Raw genomic sequence first — 13,291 nt, 5'->3', positions numbered from 1 at the left:
TTTCCCTAACTGTAATTGTTCTTTTTAAACCTATCCATATCTACTGACACATTTTGTAGCAATTAGATGCTCTGTAAGATAAATCACATGAGGAAATTGATCTATGCATAAACTGCCAGTACCACACATTTTTAATAAAGGTGAACTCCAAGAACCAAGGCTTTGTGTTGCAATAAGTTGGTCCTATTGTTTATTTAGAGAAGATAGATGTTAATTAGATTTCTGAAAGGAAGGTGATGCACTGTAAAATGAACTTCATGACTAAAGCACATAAAAATGAAGACAAGCAAGAAAGCAAAGAAGATGAGAGGAACCTTACCTCTGACATGAGTGGCTGGCCATTCTTTAACCAACTGTAGGAAGGGCTTGGTTTTCCTTTTGCCTTACATTCCCAAACTAAACTGTCACTGAGAGACAGAAAGGCATTTTGGATTTTTTTATCCCATTCTGGGAGTGCTGAAAGGAATATGCAAAACATTTTGAGCAGAAGATAAATTATTTTGCTGGAGGTATGCTGCCATTAATTAATTAACTGAGCTAAGCTAATTACTATTTGTCCAACATATTCTCCTTACATTGCAAGTGAATTCTGCACAATTCCTTGGCATTAAGCTTCAGGACTAACTTAGAAAAACATCAGAGATCAACTGGCCAGTGGGCAGGAAACTCAGTTTAGATATTATTAATTTTCATGGACAAAGTTTACAGCAGCAGTGATTTTATATGCCTGAAATTCTGCATGTGAAAGCACTAAGCCCTCTACTTTCTTGGGGGAAAAAAACGTCAGTAGCTAATAAAAACCACCATTTGTAAATATTATCCCTCTGTTTTACAGATCTACCTGAGACCATGGGTTCACTGTAACTCTTTGTAATTTACAACACAAATACTACAGCTGAGGAGTTAGGGCTGCTCAGATTAGAATAACAGCTTCCAAATACCTGTGGCACAGAATCACAGAATCTTAGGGGTTGGAAGGGACCTGGAAAGCTCACCTAGCCCAACCCCCCTGCCAGAGCAGGGTCACCCAGGGCAGGTCACACAGGAATGTGGCCAGGGGGGTTTGAATGTCTCCAGAGAAGGAGACTCCACAGCCTCTCTGGGCAGCCTGGCCCAGGGCTCTGTCACTCTCGCAGGAAAGAAGTTCTTCCTGATATTCACATGGAACCTCCTGTGCTCCAGTTTGCACCCACTGCCCCTTGTCCTGTCACTGGACATCACCTTGACGTATGATTCCTTGCCACACGAAAGCAGCCCCTGCAGGAGCAGCCAAGGAAGCACCCAAGGCCTGGGGGGAATGGGAAGGAGCTCGAGCTGACAGTCAGAGCTGACTGGAGGGCAATTAACTATCCCTAATGACGTAGGGACTGACCCCGGGTGTGACAGGGCCCAGGTGTGACAGGAGCCAGGTGTGACAGGAGCCAGGCGTGACAGGAGCCTCGCCAGGCAGCACCTGCCACAGCCCAGCGGCGGGAAAGAGGGGGCGGGACCTCAGATCAACAGACAGGGTCTCCAGCCAATAACGAGTCTCGTCCTGGAGGAGCCTGGGTGTGACAGCCAATAGGAGGGCACCTCTCAGGCTGTGCGTGGGGCCTGGGCTCCAAGCAGGGGTCTGGGTGGGAGCCCTGCCCAGCCCTGCCCAGCCCAGCCCAGCCCTGCCCTGCCCGGGCACACGAGGGAGCTTCTCGGGACTGAGCACCCTCATCCCTGCCTTTCGGTGAGTGTTGTCCTTCTGGATACGTCCCTGGGTGAGCCCCCACCTCCCTGCTTTGTGTAAGTGATTCCGCTTCTCTTGGTGCCTTTGAGTGGGAAGTTTCCCCTGTTGTGTGTGTGTGCACGTTTTGGGTCATCCTTCTCAAAGGAATATTCCAGAAAACGTAAGAATTCTTAAGTAAAGCCATGGAATAATGTGTTCCCACTCGAGCTGTGGTTCACTGTGCTCCTCTGGAGTGCTGGGTAGCATTGGTTGTAGTAAATCTTCGTTTGTAGCAGCTGTGGTGCCTGGTCTGTAGGTGCCTCTGGAACGGGGCATCCCCCTCCAGCACCAGTGACTGGTGTCTGAAAGTCCCAGAAAAAGTGTTTGGCTGGGTTATTAAGTCATAATGCTCTAGTCTCCGTATGTGTATAGATATAGATTTATATATACTTCATACACCTCTAGTTCTTGCTTAAAGCCATTGTATTTTAGGAAGAGAATGGTTATCCTTTGAGAGTAGCAGAGCAAGCTGTTAAAAAGCCTCCCTGTAGAACATGACCCTGTGGGTAGCTCGTGACTCCTCCCCAAAGCGCTTCCAGATTGTCCAACACTGGATTAATATGATACCAACGAGCTGCTTCCCACAGTGGGACAGTATCCAGGACACAGCTCACCCTGCTTAAAATTAATTCTGATTAATGTAATTTGTATTGCTCTTGGAGCCTAGGGCATGGATCTAGGTATCATACACAAACAGCAGTGTCCAGGAAAGAAACTCTCTTTCCTGGAGGGAAGCTGCCTACAGAGTAAAAGAAACAGAACAGAACGGAAATTAATTAATTAATTAATTCTGCAGAACAGAAATTAAGCAAGAGGAAGTCAATTATGTAGGTAATATACCAACCCACTCCTAATATGATAAAAAAATCTTGTGCAAAAGCTTCATGGGTGTTGTTTGTGTATTTCACTGTGAACAGCTATTAATTAATTTACAAAGCACATTTAATAAGCACATTGTTTTAGATTATATTAACTGATCATAGTTTGTAATTGCGTGTGCTGTTATCAATCATGTTCAGGTAATATACTGAACTTCATTTTAATGGAACTGCTTGATTGATGTTCTGCAAAAATTAGTCAGGAAAGAGAACAAAAATAACCCCCTAAAAGCAAAGAAATAATTAAATATTCAAACCAGCAGTGACTGCTCTATTCCTGGCATATATCTTGATATTAACGATGGCTACAGGAAACTGGTATCTTATCAGCAAAGTCTGCATTTCTTCATTAGAAGAGATTCACTTAAAAACAAATAAATATACTTGCTGGGGTCTTCTATAATTGTAGGCTCAGTCTAGATTTCTGTGATGTTTTTCACACTGTTAGGTTGTGTTGTTTTTTTTTTCCTGCAAGATTTATGATGTAAAGAAAAGATCTCCCTTCTTACTCATGTCAAAATATGTTGCTTTCCCTGGTTGTTAACAATGGAACTAAAGAGCATATAAATTCACCTTGGCTATGAGGGACCATTATGTGTGACCTGGATCACAGGAAATTAATGCATGTGGAAAGGGAAAAGGGAAGGGAGAACAGTCTAACAGAAATATTATTCTCTACTTTCAAACAAGGAGGAAGGAGAGGGAGGCAGTGGAATGAGTTTCCCCTGCTTTGTCCTTGTCTCTTTATGGAGCAATACAGCTCAGCTAGATAGGAGGTGAAATAATCTTGTGCTCACATGAACCAAAACCTCATGAATCCTTCCCTGATCTGCATCTGGGGCAGCACAGCTTTATGCTGCTGTGAGCTACTGAGAGTAAATCTTTTTGCCTTCCCTTAATGTTCCACATAAACGTACCAGGAATTTTTTCCTGCCTTGCATTAACCTTTACAACTTCATCATAACACAGCTCACCTTTTCAATCTGAGTTTCAGTGCAAAATATCTTTATTTGCTGAGGATGTAATTCAGTGAAGGTCACTGCAGACCTCCACTCATTTTTATTTTTTTTTAGTCAGCTTGACCTGAACTACATTCATATCTCCTGTAAGAGGTTAATAGACTTCACCTACCAAACAGATCTGAACACCATCATACTCTGTAAAAAAGAATTAAGACATTAAGAAATTAATAATCTGCTTACCATAGACAACTAATTGACCTCTTGCAATGTTTCTTCCTCGAATGTTTCCTGCAATGCACTCATAAGAGCCTTCATCTTCTTGCTGAACATCTGGGATTTCAAGAACTCCTTTGGTTTTGTTGTGTTCGATTTTGTTTGTCAATGAGTTCCCATCAGATCTCTTCCAACTAATACTAGGGACAGGACTAAATAATTATATTACATTAGAGAAAAAGAGAACATTTGTTATGGCAGAGAAAAGATAATGTGAAGTCCTTAGTAAGAGTAATACTACGTAAAAGAAGAAATACTTTCTAAACATGATATAAAGAGGTTTGTAAGTCTGAGATTTTGTAACCTGTCCAGTTTATTTCAAAGCCCAAGTCCAACAGTGGGGTGAAATCTTCAGTCAATTCTATGATTGCTTCTTTGTCCAACTCGGATTTTCCTTGCAGTAACTCTTATTTAGGGTTAAAGCCTGCTTTTAAACACTGTGACTGAAGGAATGACTTTGGAAGTGCAAATAAAAAGCATAGAAGCACTGAATTATTAACTGGTTTTCAGAGCTAACAAATTTCCTGTAGCATTACAGGTATTTTCATACCTCAAAATAGGAAATATTGGACAAGTACTCAAAGGATGTAAAAATACGAATAAATCCAGGTATAAAAACTGGAAGCCAGGGTAGAGGAAAGCAAACAGATGGTTGAGCAAGGAAGTGGAAAGCATGAGACATTAAGTCTGAAGTGAAGTAGAGACAAAAGATAATATTCCTTGTTTCATGTTTTTGGAGATTTCTATAATTTGTATTTGGATTAATGTATCCTATAAAATAACCCTGGGAGTGTGAAGGTGGCTATAAATACTTTTTTTTGATTTCTGGTAATAGCCATAACCATACAACCCCCACTTTCATGTTCTCTTATGTCACCAAAACACTTTGAAATATTAATAGTCTTGGATTTCACAGTTGCTTTCTGTTTCTGCAAACTAAAATAAGCTGCTTTTCCTAAGCAGATGAGCAGTTACATTTTGTTACAATTTATGTTACAATTACAAGTTATAAGCAGTTAGCTTTTCAGAGAAGTTTGGGCTGAAATGCTGACTCTTCTATGGAAAGTCACATCAACAGGAAATACTCAGTACTGAACTTGTAAATACAACTTCTCTGGAAATTAGAAGTCCACATTGTCCTTGTCTGCCAGTCCTCCAGGTCTCTGGCCGGTGGTGGTAACTTACAAGGTATTTATTCCTTTTTTTTTAGCAGAGCCCATGACTGCTCACACCTTGAATTATTTAGGTCCCTGGTTTCAGCCCTTGTTTATTGACAAAAGAAATCAAGTCACAAATACAGAATGGATTAATTGTTTTACACAGCTACGTTTAGGTCTGACCTCTGTGTTTTGAGTGTGTGGCTTTGGTGTTCACAAGTTCCCCCAAAAGCCAGAAGAGCTAGGACCTGGGAAAAATGTGCGTACTCAGCAAACTACATGGCTTGAACAGCTGGGCAGGTGTTAACAGGGGAATTACAAACATAAACAGAAAGAGAGTATGTACAGGACAATACACATCTAGACCACTCTGAATAACAATTCTAGAAATTTGCTTAGTTCTGCAGGTAAGTTTGACATAGTAGTTATCATCACTATCTTTATTAACTGCCCTTCACTATGAGACCAAAACTTATTTTGGACAAAATCTTGCTATTATTCCTTACTAGGAAACTGAAAAAAAGCTTGTCTGTTTTACTCAGTTGCACTGGTTAGCCTGTTAAAAGGTGTTGTTTCTTCCAGAAACCTTGCATGGCATAATTCATGCAGGATTCATGTAAATCAAGCTACTTTTAGTTATTCAAAAGAAATGCAGCTGTAGAGCAGAATTTGTCTGCCCCACAATTGCTGTGCTCCAGTCAGGAAAACAGCCAGAGGTGCTTTGCAGTCTTGCAGTAGATTGATACAGACTGTTGATGACATGAAGGAGAGCATAGCTGGCTTTTAAAATGCTATTGCATATTAAACAGTGGGTGAACAGCTACTGTCTAACAGGAGCATGCAGTGCCTTGAATGCCAGAAGCATTTAACTACTTACTTTAAAGGCACCTCTTCTGACTATTTTTTAATAACAAAGAGATTAAAGGGAAACAGCAGCCATATGGGAGAAGAAAAACAACAATTAAATGCATTCATTCATGCTCTGCTACCTGAAAGTGCTTCATCTAAATATTTCCTATTTTTAGCCATTTGGTTTCTTTGTGCTGACTATTCTTGAAGAAAGAAAGTCTGCACTGACACCAAGGCCAGAGACAGGGCTCTATGGGAAAAGGCCCCTTCTGTCAACTTGTCAAGTCAAGTTTATCAAGGTTTCAGCTGAAGACGCTGTCCTGTTTTCCTTATCCACACTACATACTTATAATGACATCCTTGGGGATGTTTCAAGGCAAACTTGCTTCATTTTTGGCCAAACACAAGGGTGTTTGACGATGTCAAATACAGCAGGATGACAGGAAAACCTCAGAGTTTGGTTCATCAACTTTGCTGTCTTTAAATGTGTAATCACAATAAATAGTTAACAGTGCTACGTTCTCCTGCCATGGAGTCTTGCATTGAGTGGCCTAGTTTTATCAGCAAAGGGAATTCATTTGTCAGGACAGCAGATCCTCATCAGGCTGAGGGACAGGTTAGATGAGCAGCCTGCAGGAGGATCCGTGGCTCCCCTGTGTGCCATCACCTAGAGGAAGGACCTTTCCTACCACAGCAGCTTGAGATCTACATTTCTTCATTGACTTTGCTGACTCCCCATTATCACAGGCTTTCCAGCATCTTCCATCACTGTGTTTTGCAAAAGCCAGTTTTTTTGGCTGGTTTCACCTTCTTCTGATGTTAGTTTACATTTTTATAATCAAATCTCTTAGCATCAAATATTGCTAGAGGCCACATGAAACATTTTCAAGGTAAACACCCCTGAATTTAAATTTAAAACTTAATTAAATCTCTTTTTGTAACAAATTCTCTATCTTACAAGTTGATACTTTTAAGAAGTGAAACTACTTTAGGTCTAGGTAAATGTGTGGGTTTTTTTGTAGGATTATCTTGCATTCTATTGAAGGCAAATATCTGATACTGCTACAGACTAGCACCTTCCTGTGCAGATTTGGGGTGGTCCTGCAACTGCTGGGTGGTCTTTTTCCTTTAGTCAATATCAATAACCAGATTAAAACAGATAAATGCTTGAGACTAAAAAGTTTTGGAATATACAAAGAAACAATAAGTACACTTTTAAATTTATTAAGCTTCATGGATAATGTCTTGCTTTCACCTGAGTAAATAAGAAAACAGTGCATAAATATGAATGTCTCTGTACATAAATCTGCAGTTTATACGAAAACTTCAGAGCATCTAGGAGTACTAATTTAATTTATATTCTACCATACAGGCAGCAGAATCACAAAACCATAACTTACTAACTCAGAAAGAAAAGGTGATGGGAAATATTTTTTGGCTGGTGACAAGTCTTGTCACACTAAACATGAAATTAATTTGTCTGCAGCATTACAGACCACACCAAGATGAAGGTTCCACCTTTTTGCAGCAAAGACTCAACAACCAGATGATGCATTACATCTGTGCTTCATCTTTCCTCCTATGCATCTGAGAGCACTTCACAATAAAATTAAATTTACAGCTTCAGTAATGAAGACCATGCCTAGTTAAACAAATGAGACAAAGCTGGGGCTTGAAAGCTGCTGTCATGTCTGCATCAACTGCTGACACAAGGAAGAATGAGGATCCAAGGGGTATTATAATTAAAGCACTCAGGTTTCTAATCATCCTGGTGTATTACTTGGGAAACAGCAAAGAAGCAAAGCTTGTGAAACCTGGTATTGTCTCATTCTCCTGTGATCACAAGCCACTCACCTTAACTAACATAGGAGAAGATCCTCCAGAGCTGTTTGCTCATCCCTTAACATACAGTCTTAAGGTATTAGCTCTATCAGGAGTTGCATAATTGATCGTTTTTACAGCCTCCTACATAAAATCCTTGAGAATACACTAGAATAGCCATCAAATGAAGAAATGAAGCCTGGTATTTTTATGCAAGTGTAGTAAAGATGGTTATTTTATCTAGTTATACTTGCAGCCTCTAGAAAAACCCTTCCCTGAATACATTTAGAGGAATACGTAGGGTCTTCCTATGAAAAATGAATATTCTGGGTTGAAAGAAATCCTAGTTTATATTACTCACATATGTTTTTTACAACCTCAGTTGGCAGTGGCCCATCTGCAGGGATTCTGAACAGATTATTTCCTGATCTTCAAGAAGGGAGTGAAGAAAAATGTAAAACACAGACAGTTTAATATACGCATGCACCAGACCTGGAAACCACTTTGCTTGTTTTCATTCCAGAAACTATTCTTATTTGTGCAACAGAAAGTTATTTTGGAAATCTAGAGAAAGAAGCACAGTAACTCAACTGAACACAACTCTTACTGTGGTACTCAATCCCCTCAGAGACATAGTGAGCAATAATTTAGATGTATGGCATGATTAATACAGTTTGATCCGAAACATGACTTTTAATATTGGCATAGTATTAAATGCTGTCAACATAATGAATATTAGTGCAGAACACAAAGCTTCATCTTTTCTATTAAATTGCCACAGGCTGCAGTACTTGAAAAAGTCAAGCTACTATTTCTTATTTCTGTTTTCCCTCTTTTAAAAAATTAAGTACATGGTACAATTTTTTGCCTGTTTATGTTCCCCATGACAATCATCAGGTAGCTGCATACTATTTATATTCCTTTTTATCCAACTGTATTTCCATTGCAGTGAGGACTTAGGTACTTTTCCAGGTCTTACGTACTATTCCTGGTCTCTGTTCTACAAATAGGATTCAGAGTCAGGAGCTGGCCAAAGCACTTCTGTCCCTTCAAGATCTATCACTCCAAACCCTCTTCCCAGGTATAGTCACACTTTGGCCCTGTTGTATTTATTTTCCTTAAAACAAGCAAGAACTTATGGCTGGGCTATGAGACTATTTGTAAGTCAGTCATGATATTTTCATGTAAAATGGAAAAAACAGAACTTTGGAACAGAGCTGTGCAGAACATAGTTATTTCTGGGTGTCCCACATCCTGGCTGGAGGAGTACTTCTTAGGTGATTTTGAGTTTCCTCAAGGTAAAAAGACACCTTAGAACTCAGACATATGCCTGGCCTCTTGTACTTGCATTTTAAATGTGGAAGTGCTTTTTGAACAAGGTCCAATAGGTATGATTTGCTGTTCCATATAGAAAAGAGATGCTATTTCTCTAAATACCATGAAAGTGCTTTCATTTAAGACTTTTGGAGACCAAAACCACAGCAGGTGGCCTATAACCTGCCTTAGATGTGAAAGATTTCAGTTATTCATAGCGCAGAAGTAGTAGCAGCTGACAGCATTGTCTGAACCAGTGGACTAACAGTATGAACACAGAAAATTACAGATAATGGGAAAGCAGTTCTGAAATCCAAGAGAGATAATAACCACCAGTGCTTGTGGTAGATCAGAAGCATAGCTCAACAAATATTGAGCTGAATTGATTTTAACATAAACAGACAATAGTAGAGACTAGAGTTTTAGTGGAATTTAGGCAACTAAAGGTGCAGATGGTCACACTGCTGCATTTATATGTGGCTACCTGAAATTGTAAACAGCTGGAGGTAGGAAACCTTGAGCTTGTAACAATGCAACTAATCACTTACATACCTTTAGAAATTTGGCCTTGTATCTAATAAGTTAAGAGTACTTCACCTGCAATGTTTCTCTTCCTTTATTTACATCTAAACACCAGCTCTGACATAAAGCTTTTTAACTGATTGACACATTAGTGAAAGTGTGGTTCAAGGCTCTGTTCAGAGAAAAAAACAAACGGCCTGAAAACAGTACAGTTCAGCATGAGACTCAATTTATCAAAAAGAAAATCTAGAGAGGAGAAATTATTCAGCAGTGCCACTAAGGAGCCTTTACCTGCAAACAGCACCTCTCAAACTCATACACTAGATTTGGTGCACATTAGCAGTATGAGACACACTGTGAAGAAGAGATTTCTGCCCATTTACACAGTATAACTCCAGGGAAGTATGGCAGCTCTGCTTTCAGCTGCAGTCCTGTCTATGAAGAAAATGTATATTAAACAGCCACTCCATTTTCTAAGCACAGCATAGAAAGCACAGTGCTTGCTGAGGTACTTAATTATCTATATGTCCTTTTCATTTGCCTTTTTTTTTTTCTCCTCAAGATGTTCTTAAAATGGCAAAACCTTTGTGCCACATTAAGATGACCCATTTTCACCCTTTCAGCAAGAAGGGACTGTTTTGTACATTTCATTTACTCTGTTTTTGAAATGCTTTTCTGCAGTCGATATATCATTGTCAAATGCTTTCCGTGCAACAGATGGAAATATGAAATGACAACTTGAAATATAAAGCCCTGCACTAACTCACACACAATTAAGGAGGTATTTAAAGAGAAGTAGCTTGACAGTATTTGGAAAGGAAAATCAACTTAAAGCAGGAGTGTTTTGGTCTGGTTCTTGTTTTGGGCCAAAAAAGTGCATAGGCCTTTGAATATGGCTCTGTAGAATTATTCTTCATCCTTAAATAAAAATTAGCCCTAAGATTAGTTTATATGCAAATCTTAACTGAAAGGGAAGGCCATTTCCTGTCTTATTAACTTTTTATTTGCTTTATTTTTCTACTTCCCAATGTAGGTTCCAGAGGAACATTTGATTAATTTCTGCTGTCTGCAAGCCAGGCTTTTAACCTCTGGGAAAGCTCTAAACACTTTAAAAGCTTACAGCCTTAAAATGGATTGTCAAAGTGAACTTAAACTAAATAGAGGTCAACAATCAAAGATTATTATAGCTTTTCCAGGGAAAACAAATGCTTATTGGAAAGACTAATTTTTGTAGTCTGGTTACACTTATTCAGTTAACCATCTGCTCTTTGAATACAGACATCCCTTGCTGTTTGAATGTACTACTACTTCTGTAAGCAAATACAACAGTGGAAGCAACGAAGGAAAAATAAAGGCTACCACAAGCCTAATGGCTTTGTAGATTTTAGTAGGAAGGGCTACTGCAGGGCTCCTCAGCATCACTTTGGAGAAGAAGGTCTTGAGAGCCAGGTGGATCTAGTGGATCCATTCTGGACAGCCTATATCCTCTTGAAATACAGCTCCCTCCTTAACAATGGTGCTGCACAGAAAAGCATTTCTTTTTGGTGTGGGTCAGATGTGAATGTGCAGTTACACTGAATGCTGTAACCTGAAGTCTGGTCTTATTTCACAGTTAAATCCTACTGTGCAAATTAGAAAGAATGTAGAATGGTGTTAGAACTCACAATGTAATAAAAGAGAAAAATCTTACTTTCCAAGGGCAAAGCATTCCAGTCTAACAGATGAGCCCTTCTGTGCATATGTTGTTTCTGGAAAACGTACTTCAATCTTTGGTTCATACTCCCCCATCACACCTGTTGAACATCAAAACAGCTAGCACTCCAGTTGAGCCTCAGACCTGTCTAGTACAACAGAATTTCAGTGTAAAAGGATGGCATTAATAGGGGGGGAGCCTTATGTTCCACCCGTGGCAATCAACACATGATGTCTATGGAGCAGACTTAGCCTGTTGGGTGAAATTCAAGCCTATGCTGAAAGCTTACAGGAAATCTGCAAGCTCTGCGCCTGCAAGAGTTGCAGAGCATGACTTCATACTGTGTGTGCAAGTGTGTGGTGCATCAAGGTTTTACAGTTAATTTAGGGTTCACACCTCTTGTTAATAAGTGTTAACAAGCAATGGCATTGGTCACCTCTCAGGACGCTGGGTAAGTTCTGTGTCCAAAATACTTGGGAAACATTTAAAACTTCTTTAAAATATTGGAATGCAAGTTCCAGACTCGAGGAAGGCTGATGTAATTAGATGCAGTTATCACAATTGAAAATCTGGCTAAATATCTGCCACCACAGATAATCCAGTATCGGTTTAGGACATTTAATTTTGCAGCAGGTTTGGGATTTCTTTAGCAAAGTAAACTTTTAACTGAATCCTTTAAATGTGCATGCATCTTTCAATGTAACTCATTGCAGCAATAATGATGAATGAGTCATATTTTCCTGCACATGGTGCTTTTGCCCAGATCCCACACTGAAAATGAACCAATTATTTTATTTAAAAGGGATCTGACTAGTATTACAGATACAATTTTTACTGTTGCCATAGAGGCTGCCTGTTTAGGAGGCAATCCAGAGGCCACCAAAGTGGATATGAGAAGATAAAAAGAGACTGTTAGAATGGATCTGAGAAAATTAAAAAATCAGTTAGAAAAGCCCTTAGGCATTTACAATCACAGGTTATACCAAATTAACTTCTGAGCTGTGGAACTATAACTTTGTTTTGAGTGATCTGATTAAGTTACAAAGGAGTGGAAGCATTATTCTATAATACATGAGTTTTATTTATCCTGGAAACCTAACTCTATACAGACTTTTGTTTCTCGTTGTCACCACTGCTTTGCAAACAGTATAAATATATTGAAATTTAGATGAGCACTTTTTGCAGAATAAACTTTGTATAAAGATTTCCTAGGTATATATTTCTCACTGTGAACATTTAATTAAGAAGTGTTGCCAGAAAAGTATTTGTATATGTTCAAGTGAGTTTCTCACCTCAGTGTCTCAATTTGAAATAACTTTCTAGATTTGTTATTTGATCTATACCTAGATTATAAATTTAGAAAGCTTTGCTGGATGCAAACCTCAAAACAGGCATGCACAAGATGAAAAAAATTAACATACCATTTGACATTCTCTTGCTATTTTTCAATAATATTGAGCACTACTTTCTTCTCATACGTTTATCTCATCATCCCTATCCTGACAGTTCAAATCTCATTTCAATCCAGCAGAAGCTGTGGGATCACATCCCACTGCAAAACACTTTACTGGGAACCTCCTTCAGGATGTATGGTGTCATCAGTTGCCCTTAACTGGAGGTGAACCAGTTAGCATGGTGCTGCATGTTGTGAACCAAGCAGCCCAGAGGACTTACCATCAGTGCGGAGGGTGAGAGGGGTGGGTGGCCCCCGTGCACTTCGCTCTGCCCTCGAGTTAGTTACAAGGCAGGTGTAATTGCCCACGTCTGATGGCTCCACTTTGGCAATGTACAGATTGCCTGTTTCTTGGGAAACAAAGCGGCGAGTATCTTCCTGAACATGTAAGGTGGTGTTGTTGAAGATCCATGTATAGGACAAGCCTAGAAAACACCAGATCCACATATCATGCGTCCTTTCCAGTCTAATCTGCTTCCCATTAGTGCTGAAGTGCAATATTGCCAGTTGAAAGAAGGAGCCAGTTACAGGGCAAGCCACAAAGGCAAGGTAGGCATTACTTTAGTTTTAAGCTTACCTGAAGCCACTTCAAAAAGTCAAAAAAGTTCTTGTC

The 13,291-nt window shown here is 39.5% G+C and overlaps 1 protein-coding gene across 1 annotated transcript in view; it reads right to left on the bottom strand.

The window, feature by feature from the left end:
• The window catches only part of CNTN6 (contactin 6), an 83,523-nt gene that overhangs the window by 40,858 nt on the left and 29,374 nt on the right, over nucleotides 1–13,291 (bottom strand). The window contains exons 4-7 of the mRNA XM_010003367.1: nucleotides 12,900–13,103; nucleotides 11,223–11,325; nucleotides 3,837–4,021; nucleotides 320–456 (exon numbers count right to left, since the gene is read on the bottom strand). Of these exons, the coding sequence (XP_010001669.1) occupies nucleotides 320–456; nucleotides 3,837–4,021; nucleotides 11,223–11,325; nucleotides 12,900–13,103 (629 nt within the window). The remainder of the gene's footprint in view (nucleotides 1–319; nucleotides 457–3,836; nucleotides 4,022–11,222; nucleotides 11,326–12,899; nucleotides 13,104–13,291) is intronic.

Source organism: Chaetura pelagica, unplaced genomic scaffold, assembly GCF_000747805.2.
Source record: "Chaetura pelagica isolate M959 unplaced genomic scaffold, ChaPel_1.0 scaffold328, whole genome shotgun sequence".
Lineage (NCBI taxonomy): Eukaryota > Metazoa > Chordata > Aves > Apodiformes > Apodidae > Chaetura > Chaetura pelagica.
The sequence above is the reverse complement of the archived record's forward strand: the minus strand, read 5'-3'. Positions and strand labels throughout refer to the sequence as shown.